This window comes from Plodia interpunctella, chromosome 9, assembly GCF_027563975.2.
Source record: "Plodia interpunctella isolate USDA-ARS_2022_Savannah chromosome 9, ilPloInte3.2, whole genome shotgun sequence".
NCBI classification, from domain to species: Eukaryota; Metazoa; Arthropoda; class Insecta; order Lepidoptera; family Pyralidae; genus Plodia; species Plodia interpunctella.
In genome coordinates, this window is record NC_071302.1 from 3,347,284 (window position 1) to 3,372,866 (window position 25,583).

At 34.9% G+C, this 25,583-nt stretch overlaps 4 protein-coding genes and 1 non-coding gene across 7 annotated transcripts; 3 read left to right on the top strand and 2 right to left on the bottom strand.

The window, feature by feature from the left end:
* The first annotated feature begins 8 nt into the window (after positions 1–8).
* Positions 9–7,656, top strand: LOC128672477 (heterochromatin protein 1-like). 2 transcript variants are annotated; one of them, XM_053749646.1, is made up of 7 exons: positions 9–157; positions 268–501; positions 1,178–1,445; positions 1,824–1,921; positions 2,509–2,650; positions 6,096–6,213; positions 6,830–7,656. In XM_053749646.1, exons 2-7 carry the CDS (start codon positions 275–277, stop codon positions 6,898–6,900), a joined length of 924 nt encoding a protein of 307 aa, XP_053605621.1. In that variant the 5' UTR covers positions 9–157; positions 268–274; the 3' UTR covers positions 6,901–7,656. The 2 variants fall into 2 exon arrangements, with proteins under 2 accessions (XP_053605621.1, XP_053605622.1); XM_053749647.1 differs by having other exon boundaries at positions 6,836–7,656.
* TRNAI-AAU (transfer RNA isoleucine (anticodon AAU)) lies at positions 3,108–3,181 on the top strand. The gene has a single exon. It is a non-coding gene; the product is annotated as a tRNA-Ile (tRNA).
* On the top strand, positions 3,762–5,518 carry LOC128672476 (uncharacterized). The gene has a single exon (XM_053749645.2). It carries the CDS (start codon positions 3,960–3,962, stop codon positions 5,331–5,333), a length of 1,374 nt encoding a protein of 457 aa, XP_053605620.1. The 5' UTR covers positions 3,762–3,959; the 3' UTR covers positions 5,334–5,518.
* Positions 7,647–15,089, bottom strand: Eh (Eclosion hormone). Of its 2 annotated transcripts, none has more exons than XM_053749648.2 (3): positions 14,838–15,089; positions 10,527–10,631; positions 7,647–8,196 (listed from the first exon to the last, which is right to left on the bottom strand). In XM_053749648.2, exons 1-3 carry the CDS (start codon positions 14,896–14,898, stop codon positions 8,021–8,023), a joined length of 342 nt encoding a protein of 113 aa, XP_053605623.1. In that variant the 5' UTR covers positions 14,899–15,089; the 3' UTR covers positions 7,647–8,020. The 2 variants fall into 2 exon arrangements, with proteins under 2 accessions (XP_053605623.1, XP_053605624.1); XM_053749649.1 differs by lacking the exon at positions 14,838–15,089 and adding an exon at positions 11,724–11,822.
* A 588-nt stretch (positions 15,090–15,677) lies between these two features.
* Positions 15,678–24,390, bottom strand: LOC128672594 (uncharacterized protein). The gene is made up of 7 exons (XM_053749844.2): positions 24,165–24,390; positions 19,677–19,801; positions 18,785–19,001; positions 18,282–18,496; positions 17,076–17,298; positions 16,399–16,622; positions 15,678–15,994 (listed from the first exon to the last, which is right to left on the bottom strand). The coding sequence occupies exons 1-7, from the start codon at positions 24,243–24,245 to the stop codon at positions 15,802–15,804; spliced, it is 1,278 nt and encodes a 425-aa protein (XP_053605819.1). The 5' UTR covers positions 24,246–24,390; the 3' UTR covers positions 15,678–15,801.
* Positions 24,391–25,583: the final 1,193 nt, after the last annotated feature.

Sequence of the window (25,583 nt, forward strand, 5' to 3'; positions counted from 1 at the left end):
ATATTGAGTTCACTGTCAACTTGGCTTGGGCTTGGAGTGGAGTGGAAATTGTTTTGGATGGAGGAATATGTCGATGAGTTTTGGTTTTGAATGTGTTTCTTGTTGAATTTTTGACAAAAATATCATATTTACATGCAAACCTTTTGCAGCTACCAAAGTAAATATCCCTCAATAATTCATACTCGTCTGCTTACAACCTATTCCAACCGGTGTTTTTAGCATTTGTTTGGCTATATATATTATCTGATAGCATTATTCAACTTTCAGAATAACCATGGATGAATCCATAGAATCGTTGGCCCAGTCGGTAAACTTGAATTTTGAACAGACCTCTCAGCCCTTAGGCCCCATGGCTCCTATGACACAGCCAGTGGAGGGCCAAGGTCCAATGGGGACGGGACCTGGAGGAAAACATGAAGAATTTTCAGTCGAGAAAATATTGGATCGCAGAGTTAAGAATGAGAAAGTGGAATATTTGTTAAAGTGGAAAGGTTATGCTGAGTAAGTCAAGTTTCACGAAATTTTGCTTTAAAATCAAAGTTTACTTTTGGTAACATTTTAAATGATAGTTTTTGTATGTTAATTTTAGAGAAATTCACATGTTTACAAAAAAAAAACCTGTTAATTGTCTATCTAGGCAGAACATTTTGAAAAAATGTTTTTCAGGAATGATGAATTCTGAACTTAAAGACTTAACAAAATGTATTTTCTTGATTTGGAAATCTTATCTTTTTAAATCGATCGAAACAATTACAATTTTTTTTATTCCAAATATTTATGTGTGGACACAACACTTTGATTTCCAGGACACAACACTTTGATTTCCACTGGGAATCAAAGGGTATATGGTATAGGACTATCCAAGGTTCTCCCAACCCTGTGCCTTGGTTCGACTGTGCTAGTCTCAGTAGGGAGATTCTAGTATCTGCTTTTCGAGTGAGATCAGGTCATTTTTTTACAAGTTTTATTTTCTTATTAAAAAAGCCCATTCGGATGCATGTAATGTGTGCAATAAAACTGAAGATTTGCTTCATGTTTTGTTGGAATGTGATCAGTACTCAAGCTTAAGAAATAAACTCCCCATGAGGCTGGCATAGTCGCACCAAGCAACTGAAGCCTCGACAAAAAAAATATATATATGTATGTGACAAACAAGTATTCAATCTTTTTTAAACAGTGATGATAATACATGGGAGCCAGAGGACAACCTGGATTGTCCAGAATTGATATCGGCATATGAAGATGCCCGTGCCAAGAGGGAGAGTGAGGCAGCGGCTGCAGCAACAGCGGCAGCGGCTGCAGCAACAGCAGCGGCGGCTGCAGCAACAGCAGCGGCGGCTGCAGCAACAGCAGCAGCAACCGCTGCTGCCACCCCGGTGGAGACTACAGAAGAAGCATACTCTACTCGCAAAAGGGGAAGGAGTAAAAAGTTGAAAAAAATTGAGGTGAGTTTGTGATAAAAATCTAATATCTGAGATAGATTTCAGTGGACACTATTCATAGCCTTCTATTTCAAAATTTATTTCTTTCCTTCGAGCCCCAGACTTCTTGGTGTCACAGCCTCTATAGTCGCGTTTTCCATTCCCTTTCTCACTGATTAATATTATTTTATATGTCCTATTCCTATTTACTAAATAAATATGAAAACTACCATTACTTTAGTCAAGGTACCATTACTTTAGTTAAGGTATATACACTTATTATGTATATGATCAAGTCATATCACCTGGGACCCACCATCTGTCTTTTGGAACCAAACCACCAGTAAGCAGGAAGGATAGAAGGATAAGAAGATAATAATAGGAAAAATCTTTAATTTTCAGGAAATTGAAAAACCCAGAGGTCTGGATAGAGGTTTGCTACCAGAAAGGATATTTGCTGCTCAACTCATGAATGGCACTCTTTATTTCTTGGTCAAATGGTTAGTATGATACATCTATCAAACAACATCCTGAAGAATAAATAGGCTCTAGGTCCCCAAGAAAAATTTTGGACCTGACAAAGGTGGTGTTTGATGTCTTTAAGGATGATATGCGTACCAATGGTCTGACATAAGGGCTGCCTACAAGAGACAAAAAGATATGAAAGCCTATCCTAGATTTTTTAAAGTAAAAAATGGAGGAGTATGCTTTCCATTGGTCACGATATTTTATTTTTATACTACCAAACTATACTAATACACCAAAATATACTAATGCTACCCACCTGATGGTAAGTGACTACCGCAGCCTATGGACGCCTGAAAACCTGTGGTGTCACACGCGAGTTGCCTACCTTGTTGACTTGAGTCTTTTACCACAGAACAGTGAACCTTGAGTCTTTTAACAATAGCTACACTGCCTCTCTCGCCCTTCGTTGTTTAAGTCTTTTACTAATATCGCCTTTGTATTATTTATGTATGTGCATAGTCTACAATGAATAATTTCATTCATTCATCTATTGTACCAAGATCTACTTCTATTTAGAATCATTTTAGTCCTATTTTAACTAGTCACTTTATGTTTTCAGGTACGGCTGTCTGGAGCTAGATGTGGTTCAAGGTCACGAGTTTGGTGAGGCATACCCTGACTTCACCATCAAGTACTATGAGAGCTGTGTGCCATTCAGTGTCAGGAACAAGGCCGGGAGAGTGCCTAGGATGGCTCTTGAAGTAAGTTTTTTGGTCATATATTTAACTAGGGGCCCGACCCGGCTTCACTCGGGTAAAAACATAATAAATCATACACCTAAACCTTTCTCAGGAAACATACTATCTATTGGGGAAAACCATATGAAAATCCGTGCATTTTGTTAGCATCCGTTTTTGAGTTTTGAATTGAAGTGACAGATTGACGCGCCAGAGGACTTTGTTTTATAATTTGCAAGGATATAATTCTTTTTTATGTCTTCAAGCCTTATTTTTTTATAAGCAGCAAGTACGACATCCAAGGGTTGACATTATAATTTGTTGAAATTTTAGTACTTACCTACAAATATAGCAAATACGTTTAAAGTGTGGTTAGACAAATACCTGCTATCACTGCGATAACGTTATAATTGAAACTTTAGATTAAACGCAGATATCCCATTGCAGTAATCAAGTTCATAATTTCGTCATTCTCCCCACAGGCCCATTAGCTCAGTTGGTTAGAGCGTCGTGCTAATAACGCGAAGGTCGCGGGTTCGATCCCCTCATGGGCCACATAGTTTTTTTTTTTGTTTGAAACGAAAATATTTTTATAGTCACTAGATGACTATACACAAGACAAGATGTTTATATTTTAAACAAGTTTTTTTCCAAAAAGTTATATTTATCTACAATTTTTTTTCCGAGACCAGTTAGCTTCTGCTAAAAATTAAACAAAATATGTACTATTACATATAAAATAATCATTTTTTCTCAGCTGTGGTCGTCCAAACATGCTAGTAGTTTCTAACTTTGAAAATTTATTACGTAATTTAATATTTGCCGTGAAACTACTTGTGTAGGAATAGTCTTAAGAGCGTATTCCCATTGCTCCGTCGTGCTCCGTTATTTTCTATATGGTTTGACACAGCGTTGACGTACGTCGAAACTTAATTCAAATTCCTACGTTGTTCTACGTTGATCTGTCGGCGGATGTCAAAATGACGGAAGACAACACAGCGCAACGGAGCAATAGGACCATGCTCTAACCCCATCTATACTATTATTATATAGAGATAAGCTTTTGTGAGTTTGTATGTTAAGGCGGGTACCTAATCACCGAAACTACCGAAATGATTTCAAAAATTCACCATTATAGTAGAACCGCCTAAATGAGTCCTCGCCCGCGGAGTACAAGGGGCGCGGGGGTACGACGACAAAGGGGACCGAGAGAGGTGCGGGCGGCGGGCGCATTCTTGTAAAAACTCAGTTCGCTCGCTACGCGGTTAGCGATCACACGTGTTGACAGTTGCGGACGCCTTGTGAAAGTTATACATGAGATTACATTCTCAAGATGAGTCGAAATGTTTTCGGACATAGAATTAATAGTCAGTGCAAACAAATGGCGTTTAACGTATATGAATATTTTAGAAAAAAGAAACTCGACCCAAATTCTGATGAATATAAACAAGATATACCTTTAAATAAAACTGTAGCAGAAGTTACTGGATTATCAGAAAAGACTGTATCTAGAATTGTACAACAAGGGAAAGCATTAAATGACAACGAGAGATTTAAATCACCAAGAAAACCAAAACAGGTTCGTAGAAAAAGAGTGGAAATAGACGATTTCACAAAAGGAGTGGTAAGAAGAAAAGTCACTCAGTTTTACACAATTTTCAAAAAAATACCTACTCTGAAAACTTTGAACGCTGTACTTAGAGAAGAGAATATATTACACTGCGGCAGGGAATATTTAAGGCTATTATTACATGATCTAGGTTTTAAATTTAAGAAATGCGGATCTAAAAGGAAACTCCTTATCGAACAGCCAAATATCACATCGTGGAGGTGGAAATACCTAAATACTATTAAAAAATATCGTAGAGAAAGAAGACATATTTTATACCTTGACGAAACTTATGTAAACGCGTCTCATAACGTTTCAAAATGTTGGCAATCAAAGGATGAACTTGGCGTTCTATCTCATATTGGTAAAGGGGACCGTTTGATCATCGTACATTGTGGAGGTCAAATTGGATTTGTAGACGGAGCCCTTGTGATATTCAAATCCAAATGTAAAACAGGTGATTATCACGATTCTATGAATTTCGCAAATTTCAGTAAATGGATAAATGAAAAGCTCATGCCTAATATACCGCAAAATTCTGTCATAGTAATGGACAACGCAGCTTATCATTCGGTTCGAGAAGAGAAAAAGCCAACTATGGCTTCTACCAAGCCAACTATGCAAGAATGGCTACGACGACATAACGTGCCTTTTGATGAAAAACTTAGAAAAGATGACTTATATAAATTAATTAAAAGCCATTTCACAGAAGATATTTACAAAATTGACGAGGTATTGAAAAGAAACGGACACGAAGTATTGCGTTTGCCTCCATATCACCCAGACCTGAACCCCATTGAGTTGGTCTGGGGTGATATCAAAGGACAATTAGCACAAAAAAGTATCGACTCTAATTTGGACCAGAAAAAAGAAATATTAGAGAGATTATTTGCTGAATATCCCAAAGAGAAATGGGAGAATTGTGTTAAACACGTGATTAAAATCGAAGACGAATATTGCAAACATGATGGAGCACTAGATGAAGTTGTTGATTTTATTATTAATGTGCAAGACGATTCTGATGATTCTGATGATGGCTGTTTCGAAAGTGAAGAATCAAGTTCCAGTGATACTGATATTATGGACATAAGTGATTGATTTATAATTTTGATAAATTTTGCATAAATAAATATTACATACATAACTTTATTACCTTTTTTTTACCTACATATCATACCTATATATCATAAAATCACATTTTTATCGAATTGTTTTGTATGAAAAATAAAAATTTGAAAATAACAATAATCGAAAAATGCTTATGCTATTTAATTCATGTACGTGGTCTCGTTGATACCATGGAGATATGGGATAACAAAAGGAACACGTTGTATAGTTTACAGTTGTTTCATTCAAATTTTGTATAGCCATTATTAATTTTTTAATAAAAATCTTCACCTGTTTGCCGCTAACCACTATGACTTCACATATCTCAAGAAATGTCCAGTAACATTTCGCCTCTTGTATTACACGCTACGCTCGACCGCCGCCCGCACCTCTTTCGTTCCCCTTCGTCGTCGTACCCCCGCGCCCCTTGTACTCCGCGGGCGAGGACTCATTTAGGCGGTTCTACTATAGAAAGGTTCATTATCCAAGATTGCTATAGGCTATATTTTATCTCTAAATTCTCACGCGAGCGAAGCCCCGTGCAACATCTAGTTATTAATAAAAACGTTATTCTCTGATTAGTGTCGGAATTGTTAAGCTCTTTGTATTATCTCGTTCTTTCACTGTCAAATACTGAAAAGAGAGAGAGAGGGACAACACAAAGAAAAACTACTCCAAACCTAATCAGAGAATTAAATGTTTATTATTAAAGCGGCATGAGCTGTATCCGTTTGACTTATTCCTACGTTTCAGTTGCCGCCTTTAGAAGAGCCAGTGCTCGAATCTCAGCCAATGGAAACTTCGATGGAGATTCCGCAGACGTTGGAGACGATGGAAGACACTCCAGCCATGCCGCCTTCCGAGCCTCAAGGTAGATATTTTTTACTAGCTTTTGCCCATGAATTTCCCACGGGAACAGGTATTTTTCCGGGATTAAAAGTCCCCTATGCCCTTCTCCATACTTCAAACTACACATATGCAAAATTTCAATTGGTTGAGTAGATAGAGCGTGGAGAGGTAACAAACAAATTTACTTTCGCATTTGTAATATTAGTAGTATTAGGATAGGAATATTTCACAGTTTATGAGTCTCAGCATGTTATGTGGTTAAGACCGTCTGACCTGTGATCAAATGGTGCCAGGATCGAATCCTACTCATGCCACATGAGTTGGTATACCAATCTGACTCATGTATAGTTTTCATCTATTATATTTTCTACGTCTGATTTTTATAGCGATTTCTGGGTGTTTGATTTTTGAAAATATAAGTGGGCTATGTTACCGAATTTGCATACCAAATTCCGTCAAAATCGACCCAGCGGTTTAGCCTTGAAAGCGGGCCAGACAGACAGACTTTCGTATTTATAATCCATACTAATGTATGGCTTCAATTAATAAAGAATTTTGAATTAATGAATTATTCAATTAATTCTTGGCTTGGATATGAATTAACCGTACGGATTAATTGATTAAGAGTACGGTTTAAGTTCCAGAAGTGGGTTCGGGGCACGACATGCCGGCATTGTCGGAGCCGCTGGAGCCGCCGCTGCCGGTCTGACCCTCGTTCTACAACGCCAGCACCAGCGATTACTGATCACACCCAGAGATGGGTTTGCGCTCAGTGTTCGCCCAGTTTCTTCCCAGTTGGGTTTGCGACTGTTCGGAAAGACACTGGGCGTAAACCCATCTATGAGTTCACATCTGATTTTATACCTAATTATGTAGTAACTGTTTCGTCTTCGCATGTTCCCGTTCGGGGCTGTGACGCCCCGAACGGTGGTCAGCGTGAGAAATAACAAATTTTGAAGATTCGTCTGTGATTTTACAACGAGCCTGATATCAGACCTTGGGATTTTTTTTGTTGTTTGTCAGCTGCCCAGGCTGTCCTTATATCCTTAAATATTGTAAAAAAAAGTTTATCTGTTGACAGTCTGTCTGTATGTATTTTTTATAGTATTTTTTACGATTTTCATCACTAATGTGATTCCTGAGGAAGGTTTAGGTGGTTAATTAATTATAGTTTCACCCGAGCGAAGCCGGGACGGGCCGATAGTATTTTACAAAATTGTTAAGTAGCCATTTGACTCTGATTTTCAAAAGGATTGGAAGTAAATAGGAATAGAGATGCTCCGTCTCAGCTGTATGACTTGAGTGTAAGTGAGAAAACTATTTAGCTTTACGGAGCGACAAAAAGAGAGCATTAAGTTAGTTTATAATTTAAGATAACATGTTAAGATTCTAATTTTATCCTTATTTAGTGATTTATGGCACAACCGATATTGTATGTAATAAAAATTGTGTATAGCAAATAAAACGTAGTGTTTTTATTCACATTTATTAGGAATAACTTACAATAATCCCTGTACAAAATAAGTATAAAAGTAAACAATACTGGGTTATAAAATTATCTAAGGCTTTGGCATGTCGTTTTGAGGTAATTCGTTGCTACTTCGATATACAAATGTACAGAATATTCGACCAATCAGGCTTCATTATCACAGAAGCGACTCTACTATTGGTTTAGTTATATAATTATAGAAAAATTTCGATTCCTGTCAAGAACTAATGTAAAACTGTAAACTAAATACGCCATTTCGCTTCATGTAATTGATCGCATGTTTCAACTGTCATGCCAACGTAATCGAAGTAACAAACGAATGTCGTCTCTTTCTTTCTCCTCAAAGTTTGTTTAGGAAAGGTGAAATGGATGCGAAGTTTTCGCACTCCGGGATGAGTTTTCCTTTGAATTTGATGCAGGATTCAGCGCACAATGGACCGTCGAACCATGCACCCAACATTTTCTTGCATTGCGCGCAGTTTTCTATGCATATTTCCAGGGGGTCGTAGCCAGTTGCTGTCAAAAAAGAAGTTGATTTATGATTTAGAAAAGGTGATTGGAATTATACATTTTTGGCCACCCATCCCGTGACCGACCATTACGAAAGTTTTTTAACCGTGGCTATGGTAGCTGGAGCACGTGAACCACTGGTTAACAGTTACGGTCACCCTCTACCAGCTCTAAGTCTCTTTTGAGTTGCATTCTGCGCTGTCACGTAAAAGTTCATGGTCAGTGTAAAAAAAAAATGAAGGCAGTGTGATGACTAACCCCACCTGGCTTCAACCTTCTTTAAGAATGCTATTGTGGCCTGTCCCTTAGTCCACGGATATTGAGTTGTCCTAATCACGTGAAGTAAGTAAATGACAACTTAATTTTATTTAATTTAAGAGCCAGGCTCTTGTCAGTGGAGTTCCTTCTACCACCTATTGCTCTTCATAGCTAATTGCTTCATTTTTTTGATACGACACGACGCTCACTACTTTTGTTTGTCTGATCTAAGTGACTAACCTTTCTTGATCTTTCCTTTTTCTATGATATATCTCTTATCTATCTCCTAAAGAAGGCATAATTTATATCAAGTGTTCTAACATGTCTTTTCTTCTAACTAGTAAGTATTAAAATTGACTATCAAATCTCCGAGCGTGTCGACCGTGGTGGATCCCCAAGTGGGGTCAAGTGTAAGTGGCTAAGGCTCCGGCTAAGGTGAGTTGCGTAACAGCGAAAGTGGTAATTCGCGATTGGGGTCATTGCCTTTGATCGTCTTCAACGGACAAACAGACAAACAGGCCGGCCGTGGGCCGTTTGCACTTGACATTAGCGATTTTCGTAATGGTATTGTACTATATTTAGGTAAGCAGGTAGGTATAGGTACTAAGAAATATTTTTTTTCACATCAAATAGATGTCGATATTCGATATCATGTCGGTAGTGCGGGTTCAACCTTTGAAGATCAACTCTTGATACTAACGAAGGGATATTGATTAAGTATATTGAAGCAATGTCAACTGAAGACGTAATAGTAGGTATCGATATATTACATAGGTACTTTTATTTTACTAGATTTTGTTTTGTGGGATGATAGCATGCTCTCCATTTAAATTTGCATACGGGTATGAAGCCGGTGAAATATGTAGGTACCTAAGATTTAGCTTTCTTTTAACATCGTAAATAATTTAAACTCATGTTTTTGCAAATAATATAATCTTTGTGTTTGTCTTTCTTTTAGAAATGTCAACTGAAGCAGTGTTGATGATGCTTGATGAGACTGCTCAAGAACATGCAGTAGGTATGTTTGGGTGTTTTCGTAAGTTTTGAAAAAATTATAAGTAGTGAATGATTTTTGTAGGATTTACTTTTTCGCTAGATCGTCAGTGGCAGAAAATCCGGGGTCGTGTTCCACGAAAGGCACGTTTTGAAGAGCACCTATAGGTATGTTCTACCTATCTCATTCTCATTTAGCGTTGTCTATGCTTTTCTTTGTCGTTGAATAAAACATATTTTCACACTCGAAGCGCGCGCTCAAAATTGAGAAACATCTCATATCTGATTTTTACTAACACCTAGCTAGTAAATAATTAATTGTAAGTATGTTTTACTAATTGTGCCTCGAAAAATACCGGAAGAAACTACCTTAAGTAAGTACTACCTAATTATTTTTATTTTATGGGATAAGTCCGCCTTTGTATTTACGCGTCTTTTTTTTATTTTACTGCTTTCTCTGTTTGTGTTTTCTTCGTGTAATAAAGAGTTTACAAACATACATGACTTGTTTTTTTTTCATCAAAATCAGTTCACCAATCAATAACACGTAGGTACATAATGAAGAAAACATAACCATTACTTTTGTCTTTTCGGAGTCGGGTAACGAGTTATTGGATTCGCGCGTAAAAATGTACTAATGGTCAAGTTATTATAGGCTCCAACTTTATAGACACTTAAAAACAAAATAAAACTTTACTTTGAATATTGAGAGAAAGTCCCTGTAAAGGCTTGTCAGGGCCTTTCCCGGGTTAAGTACTTAAAGGTACGATGAATGTAGGTAATTATTGAATAATTTTGAATAATATCCAAAAAAATTCTAATTTTTGCATGGAATCTGCAATTTCCACAATTTAAAAAAAAACGCTTAGCATGTTAATTAAATAATTATTAGATATTTATACTTAGATATCAGTGAATGAAACAAAAAGTTAAAAATTAGTTATCAAAGCTACAATTAGCATTTCAGAACGACCATTATGAAAAAAACGTTCTATTCTTTAAAACTAAGCTTGTTTTTATTAGGCAAGCTTTATGTAATGTATTAGCTTTTCGTAAATACTTATAGTGAATGAACAAATACTTACCAATCGCAGGGTTGCTTTGAACGTGTCCGATGTTGGAGAGAACCGTTATCATAGCTAGAAGTACGAGTGCTGAAGTCATCCTGCTAGCCATTTTGAGAGGATTATCTAAAAACATAATGTATTTACCGCACCATGTGTGTATAAAATATATAAATAAAAATCGGCCGTCCTGGATTTAAAAAAAATATATTCCCAGTTTAACATTTAAAACGACTTGTATTACTGAAAAAGTAAGAGTGTTTTACACAGTTGAAAGAAAACAGCTCCTATTTCTGATAAGGACTCGTAGCGGAAAGTCAAGGATCCCTAATTAAAAGAAATACATATTAACCTAGTTTTTAAATTTAAAAAAAAATAAAAGGGGGTTCTTAAAAAAAATAAATTAAAAACCAATGATTTGAATTAAATTTTTAAGACCAGCAGTGGGAAAAAGAAGGCTGTCAATGATGAAAACTTTTACGTTACTGACATAAAATGTAACACAATGTAAATACATAAAATCGAAGAAGCAATTCGCTGCATTTGAACGCAACCCTTTTAAACGAACCCGCGATACCCCTGACCTTTTCCACTAAAAGATTTTCTGCTTTTAAAAGCTTTCCTTCTATTTATAGATTTTTTTTGGATATCGTTTAAAATTTTTTCACACCACTTTCGCGTCTTCTAACTTGTAGTAGCAAGTGCCTACGAGTAGTTTTATTCAATAAAGTTTCTAACAAATAAATAAGTATAACACGGATAAATTATATATGGAATTAAAAAATTAAGTTGTATCTGTAAAATGCAAAAAAGTAACTACCTATGTAATTAGGTACCTGCATTATACTATTTAGGTACCTACTGCATTTTTTATAATACCTTTTGTATAAATTATTAAACAAGCAACAAAATTATTATTAACACTTAGTATGGATTATTTTTAAAAACAATTAAATTACAAGATTTACGTTGAAACGTTAAAAAATCTACTTAAGAAAAAAAAACCTTTCATCATTGAAAAATGAAATGATAAAAAAGCTGTTTATTTTTACATCATTATCATCATCATTTTAAATTAGGTCGCTACATGTAGGTAAACTTAAATCTCACATTTGGTAGATTTCTCGCGTATAAATCACATTTTCTACAACGTGACTTCATCCACAAAAGTACACATATAAAAACTTATACCTACTTAAACAACACAAAGCGACTCACCGTAACAATCAGATTCATTAAGCAAAATCCAAAGCGTCACACGTTCGACTTTCCGAAATGTCCACTTAGTGGGCAAAGGGATAGCAAAGTTTCGGACACGACCACACGTATATGAATCTTGTTTAAATATGCAAGGTGGACATAGCGCATAGTGGCTATGAGCATGATGGAGTGGGGCGGCGAAAGGAACCCCCAGGAAACGGATATGTGTACCTTTGCGAAAGACGAAAGTTCTAAGTAGGAAGTCCATAATTTTAGGGCAGACATAACGTGGATACGACAGAAATAACGAACGCTGTAACAGCTCGGAATCGTTCCCGCGCGGCACGATAGGATTGCGATTCTATTGTTGTTCAATTGTTTTTATTATTACCAAGATCGTGGTTCGTGATCATATAAATTAAACATTTAATTGTTCCTGTGCTCAATACTGGATTGGATATTAATATTATACAAGCATTTATAAATAAATTTCCAGTCTTGAAGTGTTTTTATTATTTCGTATGCCTCTTTACTTTTGCTTAAAAATACACGTACTTACTTATTTTCTTAATGACTGCAAGTTTTTCGAGGTAATGCAGTTCAATAAATAATATTTTGGTTAAGTTAGATATTGGAAATGCAATATATAAATATTTAATTTTCTTTTTAGGTATTGATGCACTTCATTGTGGTTTTGTTGAAAATATATGTATTGGAACACTCAATTAAGTAACTTGACTATTAATTACGTTAAATATCCTTTTAGTACCCGCGCGCCCCGATCGGAGTGCGATCCTAATATTTTTTAATTGTTTTTATTATCACCAGAATCGAAGTGTTAAAGCAAACAGTTTTAGCTTTGTAAAATTAATACAATTTTTTAATTATTTATTTAGATACGCTTAGTTATATAATAAAGTTTTTACAGTATACTTAGAACAATTTATTTTTTAACAGAAAGCTTTTCCTCATACATTCTCTTTATAAAAGGAAAAATCAATACGCGAAATAGCTTCAAGGTAGCATTATGTAAGGTGTTAACTCAAGGTCCATAAAAGTGTCTACACCCTTCTTAGAAAACACGTGTGTTGAAATTTTGCGAGGATAACGAATTATGTTTAAAAAATATGCACTGTGAATTTGTTGTATTTTTTTCATTTGTATAATGTATAATGCTGATATTTTTAATGCGTCGCATATATTTTATGTATGTGACAGTTTTAGCTACGCTCTACACCCTACCCTCTTAAAATATCGGTTATTACGATTTCCGTACTCCCATTGGAGCTCCCAGAAATTCTCTACAAGTGCGTGTAAAAGAACTTTCATATCAAATTTCAGCTACCTACGCCCAGAATGGAAGTTTTTTATTAATATTTAGGTATTGATTTTTATTTGTAGACATTAAGTTTTAATACCTCAGCACATAGATACCCATTTGGTGTGACGATAAATAAATAATCTGATGATTCATATAGGTACTTTTTATTAAATCATTATTTTCAGATATGTAGGTATATATTACCTAACTATTATCATCCATTTTCTTTTTTCCCGTATTATAAAATATATTCTCAATAAGGCAATGTATAGTCTTGTCCACAATGTACTTTCCGTCAACACTGGGTCGCCTTCAGCGATAGCCCGGAGCACTGAATTCTCTGCGCATACATGGATGATACTGTACGTCGGGTTATTCACCCAACAAAACGATCGTTTCAAACGATTCACTACAAATTTCCCCAAAAAAATACACCACAGGAAAATCTCTAATGACGTTGATTAAAGATTTACGTTATCTAAATAAGCTTTGTAAAAAAAACCGTAAAGCGTGCTCAGACACAGTAATTGTAAAAGGGTCTTGATCTCGACAAGCCAATTTAAATAGCTTAAAAGAATCGCCCGTTTAAAGACAAAAGAAATTCACTTCCGGACGGACAAAAGTCAAATGTAAATAACCTCTAGACAAGTTTCTTGTACCGAGCGATACGCGTCTACGATCATATTGATTTATGCATTACACTGTCAGTGATCTTCAAAATATTTGAATGAGGAAGTAACTAGGGCAGCAATGTATTTCATCCTATTACAAATGAGGTACATACTCGGCCTGCCATTTAGGAAGCGGACCTTCTTATCACACGATCTGTATATATCACAATTATCGTAGATACGTATAATATCATACACTTCCTAAATAAATTAGGTACCTACTAGTTATCCGGATACAAAAAGTTCTTACATGTTATGATTGATTCGTCTTTTCGATTTCCGCATATGAAATCATGACACAAAAAATCCAGTTAAACGCGTATATCAAGATCTTCTGGTTTTTTAACACAGTATTTAAGTATACAGTGTTGTATGTATGCAATTCAAATTGATACAATAATGATATCATAGGATGGTGTCGGATTAAAATTAGAAATATCATATAAAATTATTATTTAATAAATATATCTTGAGGAAGTCATTCTGTAATAGGTACCTATTTATTCCATTCAATCAGAGGCAAAAAAGATGGAAATTATGTACCTATATGTAAGTACTTCTGTATTTATTTCCTATCATTAAGTATATAAAGAATGTCTCCCCTAAGATAGTAGAGAAAAAATTATTATCTCATTTTCATAAGCTTCCATTTCGTGAATAGCTAGGTATATAATATAAATAATCCTGTAGCTCAACCAATTTTAGGAAGATGATTTCTCTTGTAGTATCTGAAAAAATCGTGGATATACCTAATATCACGTTTTTAACGCCTTCATAAATAGATACGCTGTTTAATTACTGCGCTGATGACCGAGAACAACCAAACAATACTGGAAAAAGCTTTGTGGTAGCTTGTCAAAATCTTTATTAGTATTGCCGGAAAATAATCCAAATGCTTGTGCAAAATTTTTTGTAATTCTAGTTAGGTATATAGGACATAGAATCTACATAGGTACTTACAATATTTTAGATCTTAATAATTTATACTACTATGGATAAAAATAATAGAATATACAAATAGACATACGATTACAAAGATTTTGTAACATGGTTACTTAGAAGCGAATCTTTTCGGTACAATAACAAAAGATGCAGGAACGTGACATCAAGCAAAAATAATATAAAATCGTTGGAACTTACAGATTGGTACCAGCGCGAAATCTGGAATAAGGAATGTGGATGCGACGGGAATCCATGCCATTTTATATTCCTCTGGAGGCACTCAGTCAAACGAAGCGCGTCTTGTCCACCAGGGGTCCTTAAGTGACTCTAATCCTATAGGAGTAATTCGATTCCAGAACTGTATTGCGCAAATTCAGTAATGGCTTAAAGTGACGACTCTTTGAACAAATAACTCCATACAAAATCATCGCTTACACCGCAAAACGTTTTTTTTTGTTTCAATGTAATTAAAAAAATCCTACGGACATTCTTATATTATGTTTTTAAATTAATCAGCAAATACATTTTTTAAGTTTAGATCGGTCACGTTTCACTTTCTTTCCAAAATATTTTATAATTGTTTCCGCATGGACAAAGTCGAAATATATCTATTGAAGTGAAGAATATAGTTGTAAAATATTAATTTAATACGATTTGTAATTGTAAAAAAAAAATGGAATCCGAGAAAATGTTATTGCGATGTTATAACGCCAGAGTGCAGCACTAACTAAACTAAGATGTAGACCACATGGAATTAGTAGGTAGGTACTCCGGGGTACATACTAATTCCATAGATTCCATATATCCCCGAGATTGTAGACAACATTTTTTGACATTGTAATTTGTTCCAAAGCAAGCAAAAAAAGTATTGACTTGTGCACCATGGCAACGTGTAGTGTTTTCGAGTCACCTTCTCCAATGAGCTTTGTGCAATATTCCCTATACCTATCTTCCTTTCGAATTCTAAAACATGCTGGTAGGGATTCCTTAAATAGTTTGGTAAAATTTAGTTTACTTTTGATGATGGAAAAAAATATCAAAGAGCACAAGAATTTATTCAATAATAAACCAAATTCAATATTAAATGTCACAAATCACGCGAAAACAACATTAATTAAAACCACATTTCTGTTGCTATATCATCCATGGAAGCTTTTTTTTTTTAATTTTCAACATTCGGGACTTCGTCCTTCATGCTGGCCAGTATTAAGTTCTTATCGGTGCCCTGAGGACGTTTCGGTTCCAAAGCAGCTCTCATCTCCAAGGCTCGGATGTCGGTTTCCAGGGTGTTCTCCTTGTCGTTCAAGTCTATTGCTATCTGAATTGATGTACTCTCGAGAGCGTTGTAGGTGGCTCTGAAAATTGATTGTTGTCAATTATTATTATTTATTTTTGATGAATCTTATAAGATAATTAGACTAACGAAGGAAGAATCTATAAATAAGCACGAGTGGGTACCGGTATCGTCTATATACGGCAAGAAACTCTTTAAGTGGATCTTTATTGAAGTTACTAAATTATTTATTAAGCAATTGCTTATTCAAATATTTTCCAATGAAGCTTCAACATGGACACAATGGTTTTGTTGTGTTGCTACTTTTCGTCCTATGCTTTCGTTATGTATTTTTTGCCCGTTGACCGTTTTACCGTTGCTATCAGTGTTTCTGTATTTTCCTTGTGTTTTTTTTAGCAATAAATTTATATGAAACAAACAATAGCTAGAGAAAGTTAGTCAAATAGTGTGAAAAATAAAACTAACTTTGCACAGTCCAGTTTATCCTGCAGCTGCCTGATGGTCTCTCTCAGATTCTTCACCTCCTCTTTCAGACCGAGGTCGGCCTCATCCGAAGCCAGTTCTATGCCAGGCCGGTACCCTCTTGTTTCCAACCTGGTTTCAGCTACCTTCAGAGCGTTCACCTTGTCAGCGAACTGCTCGCCCATTGTTTTTATCTCGTTGTTCAACTTATCCATGTTTTCCTCCATCTGTGAAATATTCATATTTGTTTAATTTTTCTCTTAATCAAAACTTGTCATTATATTTGGGTTGCCAAGGTTGTGTCTACTTTAACTGGCGCACTGTAGTAGTTTAGATAAAACTGCGTTCTTTGTTTTTCTGCCCTGGTTAAAAGAGACTGCAAAATTGACTGGCGCAAACCGTCCTAAGTAAACATATCTCATGGTTATTTACAGTTATAGTCATCTTATCGTAGCTTTCGATTCGCCTCCTTTTCCCTATTACTGCGAACTGCTAAGGTATGCATTTCAAAGATCTTCAAGGCAAGAGAAAATTGGTATTTTTGAGCCTGCATGTAGCTTCCTAGGCCTTGTATTTGTTTCTTATCAATCTAGATTGAGGTAAAATGCACTTATTAATAAAAAAAACGATTTGAAAAAGTTAGCAATCCGGGTCTCTCATTGAAGCTCCATAAGTGTTACCTTCATCTTCTGCCACTGCAGCTCGTTCCTCGCCCGCTGGGTGTCGTAGATCCTCCTTCTCATCATGTAGTTGGTGACATCAGTCTGAGCCCGCAATGCGTTCCTAGCCCGTCCTCTGGCTACGAACAGGGCTTCCCTTAGACGCAGAGTATCCGCGAGCTCATCCAACGCCATTTTCTTAGTGGCCTCGCATTTTTCATACCATTGCTCGTTTGTGATCATTCTGTTATCATTTAGAATAGAATAACTTTTATTGCCAAAAAAATAAAATATAACAACACAAAACATATCATCGATGTACGATGGAGGATCTCAATGATGATAAAGGGATTAGAGTTGTCACACACTTTGCTTAGATAGCCATAACAACTCAAAAAGTAGAAGAAGCTCATAGATCTGATATTACTGAATTCGCAATAATTTCGATGTTGTAAAGATAGAAAGCAAGGTACCTACATTAAGAATCCTTAGTAAATTGGCACAAAGTATTACCTGAGGATTCTTAATTTTTTTATTACCTAAATGCAATAGCCTTTTAATGTTTATATTATATTAGAACCAACGGAATCACACGAGGCTGTCACTTTATCTTGAGTAGCGCGAAATTAATGTGACATTAAATTTTAAAACGCAATTTTGCAACTGAATTTTATGTCGTTAAGTATATCTTTCGGTTTGGTTTTATTCTTACTTGATTCTGTGATATTTTATGTACAATTTATTCGCCATAATATTTTATAATAGCTACACCGTGGCAGCAGGTGGAGGATATGTGATTTTGATTGCGTTTAACAGGATGGAGTGTCGTAAACTTTGCAGACTACCTCTTTGTCGTACTACATGAACGAATATATTGGGAAGAGAACGTTATCCTATAAAGTATGTAACTTAATTCATACATTTCGAAAATAAATATTTAACCTAAACATATTACAAAAATCTGTTTACACATTCTATGCGATAAATATACTTAAATGGAAAAGTAATCTGTACACAAATTTTGCTTACGATAAGCACGTTAAACCAGCCTCTCGTAAAAAATCTTATTTAAAGACACAATTGAGAAGGTTTAATCGAAAAAGTTTGTAAAATATTTCTGCATGGTAACATCTTCAAAATCTAAAAATAAATATTTTTAATACCTATGTAGGTTGTACAAAAATATCACTCATGTGTCTTAACAGTCTTAAATTAAAAATTTGCTACCTTGGTGGAGTTTTCAACGAGTTAGTTTTATAAGTAATATTCGCACAGTCTTTGTCCAAGCTCAGCATGTCTTTATCTATCTGCAACGCTTCGTTCTTGTCATTAAGGTCCAGCTGCAGTTTGAATTTGACCACTTCCAGTTTATTTATCTTTTCCCAAGCCGATTGGCAGCGATCTATCAACATTTTCTTGTTGCTTTCTGTTACACAAAGTTCCTGAAATAAATATTTTACATCACAACAGTTATTACTACAATTATTTTTAATAATATGAGGCAATCATCTGAAATCCATTTAAAAATAATTTCCGGTCAATTAGTTAAGTTTACTTCTTTGTTCGTCCATTCAGTTACTATAATTTAAAAAGCTTTTTCAAAATTCTGAGAGTACTTAATAAGATTCGAATCATTTGCTCTTGGTGGAATTTGGTTAAGTGTTAAATGTTCTATAATTTTTCTTATTTTATACTAGCTCTAGATCTTATGTAGTTTGAAATCCACCTACCTTCTTCAGCTCAGTGTCAGCCAGATCGTAAGTCAACTCCGAGCTTCTTCTGCCGTCCCTGTTGGACAAGCATTCAGAGCAAACCAGTAGAGGCATGTTCAACTGTTCCAACTCTCGTTCAGTTGACGCCTTCTCCTCTTTCAGGGAAGCCATCTCCCGGTCTAAGCGGTCCAGAAGCTCTTGAATTGTTGACTTCCATTGTTCTATTTCATAGACCCTGTAAACATTTATATGAAAATCATTATCACAATTGCAAAACTACTGCATCTGAATTATTTATTACTGTTATACTTATCTAAACAAGTATTAATATAAATAGAATATTAATATATATAGATTTCCTTACAAATGTTAATATAATAAATAAAATTTTGTGTAATACTTCATTAAACAAAATTTAATTATTATATTAACACTATACATAGATTCCTTTATATTATGAATCAGGATCTTTAGTGGCCACCATTACCTACATATTTACATACGAGATAATATCCTTATTTTTAAATTAGTTGGCTTATACTAATACAGGGACAATGGGTAAAATAATTCATGCAAACACTCATAATAATTTATGAAGAAAATACATGTAAATTTTTGGATACCTTGTGGTTAAATTTATCTATTATAATCAATGCAAAAATCTGAGAGTGCTTACGGTTTAGACCTCACTGCAGAGATAAAGTCATCAAGAACGCTAATGCCTACACAAATTTGTTTTCAGCTTTTTGATCGGATGGAAGATAAGTGACTATATTAGTCTCATACTACTAGTCTGTACAGTCTCTAAACAGCCTACTTGATAGATATTAGAAAAAAACTTCGGCTTTAAGTCCGCCTTTTAGAATTTTTTGTAATAAAGTTAAAAAAATACAGAATATTCGAGAGTGACCTGGCTCGAAGTCGGTTATTGTTGTGGTAGCTGTCCCAATCAGTCTTGATTTTGGTTTCATTCCGAAGTTGGTGGGCAGAATATCGCAGGTCGAAGGCATCCGCTCTGCGTGTGTCTGCTGTTACCTGTTAAAGATTATAACAACATTTATACATTTCAAAATAGTACTAAGATTTCATACGTAATTGTTTCATATTAAATAGTGATTTTACGTCTTTACCTACTTACATGAATATATCCATACAATGTTTGAAGAAATTACTACCTATAGAAGATTTTGGACAAATTCTCAATGCTATACCTAGGTATTCTGAAAACATTGCTATAGTGTTAAATTAACACTGTTGTAATGTTTTAATAAATTAATTAAAAATATAGCTGGTGAAAAAAGGACTCCAAGAAACGAATTGATGTTTACGCTTCTGAAGTATTTATCAGTTTCATAACATCTATTTGTGACACGATAATTAATGTTCTATTTATTTTCTTCTTCATAGTAGTATTCCTCATGGGTGAGGGTCGTGGTTGTTACGTGGAACGAAAAACACATAACAACTTTCTTGGCATTAGTAATGGAGTGGTTTGCCATTGCCTTCTCCATTTCACACACAAGTTAATGAATCAACCAGTGTGCAGGTTTCCTCTCGATGTTTTTCCTTCACCGGAAGCAAGTGGTGGACTGAGTCAGAATTGATAATGAGTCAGATTGGTATACAAACTCTTATAGCACGAGTAGGATTCGAACCTGGAACCTTTCGATCCACAGGCAGGCGTCTAACCATTACACCACCACCGTTTCTCCATTTATTTTATTAATTACTAATTAATACTTAGGTACTCTTTAAATCAATCAAAAAGTATCGAAATCCACGTGGCACGTTGTCTATTTTAAACAGGTATCTTACGAAATGAATAGCACTGTTGCAAAATGCATGTCAGTGATATCAAGCTGTTACAGATTATCTTCAATGCAACTCAAATGATTTTCGTGTACATTTCCACGAAAATTCCTTCTATCTAACATCAAAGAGAGAGATCTAAATACAAGCCATCATATTCAGTGTGGCCAATCAAATAGCACTATCGAACGAAATGCATCAACATCGGACAGATAGCTATTCGGAATTCGTATAACGATAGATAACGAGTCTCAAAGTAGCTATATGGATAGAATTAGTAATGAATTTAAACGTATAATAATATAACGAAGTGTGACCAGAGGGTCACACTTCATAATATTTCTTGTATTATGTACTGTAGATATATTTTCAGACGAACAAAACTATGTGTTGCGAATATTGCTATCGATTATAATACTTAGGTACTTACTATAATGCGATGTACAAGGATTATGAACTACAACTTTGACTTTACTTATAAGTAGGTAAGTATATAGTACCTAAACGGGTCAAGCGATAGGTATAGGTACTATGACAATAGTCAATTTTTTAGTAGTCCTCTAGGTAGGTACTATATTTATATTATTATAATTTATATTTGGGATAGAAGTTTTATATTTGGAATAAAAGTAAGTTACTTTATATGGAAGAATAGTTTAGATACATGCTGTTTTTCTGCTATTGGATACATAAATATACAACGATATTATTTTAATGATAAATAAAAAACAGACGTTTTAGCGGTCAACTTATAAATCAGATCATGATCCGATACCAGTTATTGCTGCTTAAGAAAGGAAAGAGTAAGAACAAATCAAAGTAAGTTTTAAGGCTAGACTTTGACTAGACTTCTGAAACTAAACAATTTATTACTTAGCATGGACTAAACAAAATTTATTTTACGACCCAAACTCCGCTTCTCTCGACGCAGACAAGCAATAGTACTAGAGAACTAAATGCACTCGTAAAAGATATTGGTTGAACTTTCAAAAACAATGCATGGATTTTATGTAATTCGACTTTACAGTGGAGTAAAGTCTGCAAAAATGAATATTTACGGTTCTTCATATGAATAAAATTCACATCGACTGGACGAAGTTTGAAGACAGAAAGCTGTTATTGCTTTGTAGTACGAAATCTAATAATTCCGACATGGACATTGTGCAAGACTCCTGCTGGAATAAATGGAGCAATGACGTGGAGAGGTTCTTTATGACAAAATTGAAAGGCATCGAGCTGACTGTATTGCATTGGTTTTGTAAAGATTGTGGCAACAGTGTAATTATATGCATTCTTCATCGGTAAATTCCTAGTTTTCTTAGGAATGTTATTTAAACATTGTACAAATATGAACGAAATAAAAAGCCTATAGGTACCCTAACAGAGGGTCATGGAGGGCTGCAGAGGATGATTTACCTAGGCACAAATTATATACAATACTTTAAGCTGATACTTAGGAAAACTATGATTTACGGAATAGGTATCTAAGACTGCAACTGTAACAAGTATATATTGATTGTTTTCCTTGGTTTATTATCTATACGGGTAGGTAATTCACAAGTGTTGTCTTATTTCCACGATATCAAAAAATCTAGCGTTCAAAGGGTTGAACTAACCATTTATCACGTTCATTGATAAAGGAGATTGATGATTCCTACTCAAATTTAAAAATACAATTTTGAATCGGTTCTCTTACTCAGTTTAGCGATTTTCTAAGACGACTACCGATAATGTAGCTCTTCACAAAACCAGGTAGAATCTTACCGAGAATTTGTTAAACATTATGGAAAATACTTCAAACAATACCTATCGAGTTTTAGGTATGCTGTAAGGAAGAAAGTAGACCGACAGTCTGTACTTCCTTCAGAGGTTCAAGTTAGAAGTTCCATTCTGATATAAATTATGTACAGTTGTAGGTATAGCTGAAGGTCTAAAATCTGGTATAGGTTATCTGGTAATCGTGATACGTTGCTTAGAACCCGAGATATTGATAATAATATGTATATAATAATATTCGTTTCGAAGGGTCTTTGTTGACCTCTACAGGTGATACTTCAAATTTTCAAAGCCACAAAAGCCACGCGATACTCCTAGCGCCATTGAGAGGCTCGTAAAATGATAAATTTTCATTACCCTAACTGTTGGGTGATACTCGGAATCTTCCCGCGATAGGCTTACCAGGCAATTTCCTGAGTTGGGAAACTTTTCTAATTTGCCGACAAAATCGGCCAGTCCCATGAAATTATTACAGCGCCGATATTGCTGAATAGTCATTATTTGATTTAAAAATGAAATGACCTACTTATGTAGTCGATCTACATTCCTAAGAAGGGTTGACGTCAGGCATGCGGTCAATTGTAAAATCATGTTCTCTCTTTCAGTCGTAGGTATTACTCATGGCTGAGGTTTATTACGTGTAATGACGCACCGAATCTTCAAAATTACAGGTTTTTACGCGGGTCCCTGGCAATGCTTCATGGAAAGAAACACGCAAGGATAATAGATATATATTAACAGAATATTTCTGGAGTGTTGATAAGTTATTTATTTAAGATAGTCACCAACATTCGTTTTACTATTTTAAATGTTCAAACAAAAGGATGCAATTTATTTCATTCACCGGGCAGGCATTGCTTTATAATGCAAATAATCTGGGCTATCTAGTGATTATCTGGCTAAATTAATGAAACTAGAATGTTCGGGGTTACTTAATTAAAATAAATTCTGCTAATATTAACTTACCCTCAGCAACTCTTTACAAAGTTTCGCGTAAAGTGCTGAAATATTAGATAGCCGACCGTGCTAAAGTCTCGATATTGAAATAATTCAGATGTATAGAATTATTATATTCTATTATAATTATACATTATATATTCATAAGAAATAAAATTATTTAGGTATTTTTTTATATATAATTATTTATTACTTAGCTTTTGCCCGCGGCTTCGCATGCGTGAATTTCAGTTCTTAAAAGGGATCGAAATAAAATTTCAGTCATTCTTTTATCGCGTATTCAGTCTTACTGGTAAAATTTATTTATTACTATGATTCAAATTCTTATTTAATGTCATCTTTAGTTCAATTCCCCGTTTATGAGAACTATTCTTTATAATGTTAGGCAATATTTTATACATGCAGAATACATAAGTACAATAGATATTTATGGAATTATAAACTGTTTGTCACGATATCTTAATACTTACTTTCTCAGTTTTGTTACAAAATCTTGGAATTGCAAGATAAAGTATAAGTAACCGACCCGTGGTGTGTGATTCCGCCCTAGAATAGAACCACTTCAAAACTTCAAAACCTTACGTGGACGAAGTATGAGGCGATGAAGAAACATGTATATACTTACTCTATTTCATAAGTTTCTTGTATACAGAAATTGATAAATTAACAATTATACATAGTCTCGGGAGCTGGTAGGCAATGTCATCCTCAATGAGGGTTGACAGTGCAGCTGCAAGCGGCTGGTTGTGAAATCACTTCAGAATACATTTTTTAAATTATTACGCTGACCTCGGGTTTTCGGCGTCCCAGCCCCGAATGCAGCCGGGAACACGCAAAGAATGAGAAGTGTACAAACCTGTAGGCCGTAAAGTCGGGCATCCCAGTCCGATAAGCTCAAATGAGGAAGTGGCTTTTCAAAAGTGACCACCGACTGCATTTTTCACTTCGTAAAACAAAAATATAAACTAAATAACTAAAATCTAACTTTGTAAAAGAAAACACGGAATTGATTTTTGGTAACGAAAAATTAAAACTCATATCAGAATGTCGAAAAAATGACTGACGTTCCGGTTATTTTTTTTCACTGAAAACTCCGCGGCCATTTGTGAATAAAATATGAAGCGAAAAAGGTTTACTTACTTCAAAAAAATTTCGCGATAAATTCGATTAGATTTTGTGTTTTAAACATTATTAAAAAATATTGAATCGCTATCTATAAAAAACTAATTCGTTTCCCGCTAAATGTAGCATACATCCTAAATCTTTTTACGCAACGAATTTTGATGCGGATTTTTTTTATAGGTAGAGTAATTCAAAAGGAATCGGGATGGTTCAGTTGTATAATTTATTTTGGATCTACCTGAGCAAAGCCGGGACAAATATTATATTATACAATACAATAGATCGGGCACAGTATAGTGGAGAAATCCGGTGACGCCCGCTCTGACTCATTTCTGGTGCAAAGAATAGCCATAGCAATACAGCGCGGTAACGTGGCTAGTGTTTTAGGCACCTTTCCACTGGAGACGCTAAGGAGCGGGTTATAATGTTAACATGGGTTAGATTTCAAATTGTATTTAAGTATTGTATGTTTTATTTTGCATGTTTGACAATTTTATAAATAAATGATTAAATATTAAAAAAAAAATAGAAAGTACATTGTAAAATATAATTTTCTAAATACAATAGATACATGTCATATACAATACAATGAATTTTAACGGCCGAAAAATAATATGTGGTTAATTCGCGAGCTAGGTAAGGAAAATTATTGGCAATTTTCTTAATACGTGCTAGAATATACTTAGAAGTAGTTAAGTGTTAATTAAGTTGATACTTGGAGAAGCCTAAGTGTTAAGTTATTGTTGTAAAGTACGGTGCTAGTTTGTTATAGAATTACAACGAAGTTTGCAGTTCAGTATATACGAGTTGGCTATGGCTACGAAGAAATATATTTAGGAAGTTAGTATACTTAGATAATGGACATCAAACTTCGGATGGGTGACTTTGGCTTAAATAATTTATATGTACCTTTAGTTCGATCACTTACATTGTCCTGATTTTCAACAAAATTTATATTCAAGATATTTATTTTCGGTCTTCTTCCTACCTCTTCTCTCTCTCTATCTTGCGTGTTCCCGGTTACATTTGGGTTTGTGAGGCCCCAAAGCCGAGTATTTAATTAACCTTTTAGTTTTGAACATTTCACAACCGGCCGCCTGCCTGACGTCAACCCTTTTCGATAATACTCTTTTTGCCTTTCAGCTGTTAAGGC

Coding starts and splice junctions, on each gene's coding strand:
- LOC128672477 (XM_053749646.1), top strand. CDS start 275: ATGGATGAATCCATAGAATCGTTGGCCCAGTCGGTAAACTTGAATTTT. Junction 2,651..6,095: donor TGCCTAGGATGGCTCTTGAA/GTAAGTTTTTTG, acceptor CCTACGTTTCAG/TTGCCGCCTTTAGAAGAGCC. Junction 6,214..6,829: donor GCCGCCTTCCGAGCCTCAAG/GTAGATATTTTT, acceptor GTACGGTTTAAG/TTCCAGAAGTGGGTTCGGGG.
- LOC128672476 (XM_053749645.2), top strand. CDS start 3,960: ATGAGTCGAAATGTTTTCGGACATAGAATTAATAGTCAGTGCAAACAA.
- Eh (XM_053749648.2), bottom strand. CDS start 14,898: ATGGCATGGATTCCCGTCGCATCCACATTCCTTATTCCAGATTTCGCG. Junction 10,632..14,837: donor TTTCGCGCTGGTACCAATCT/GTAAGTTCCAAC, acceptor TTATGTTTTTAG/ATAATCCTCTCAAAATGGCT. Junction 8,197..10,526: donor TCAAAGCAACCCTGCGATTG/GTAAGTATTTGT, acceptor CTTTTTTGACAG/CAACTGGCTACGACCCCCTG.
- LOC128672594 (XM_053749844.2), bottom strand. CDS start 24,245: ATGCAGTCGGTGGTCACTTTTGAAAAGCCACTTCCTCATTTGAGCTTA. Junction 19,802..24,164: donor CCCGACTTTACGGCCTACAG/GTTTGTACACTT, acceptor AATCTTTAACAG/GTAACAGCAGACACACGCAG. Junction 17,299..18,281: donor TCGTTGAAAACTCCACCAAG/GTAGCAAATTTT, acceptor AAATGATAACAG/AATGATCACAAACGAGCAAT.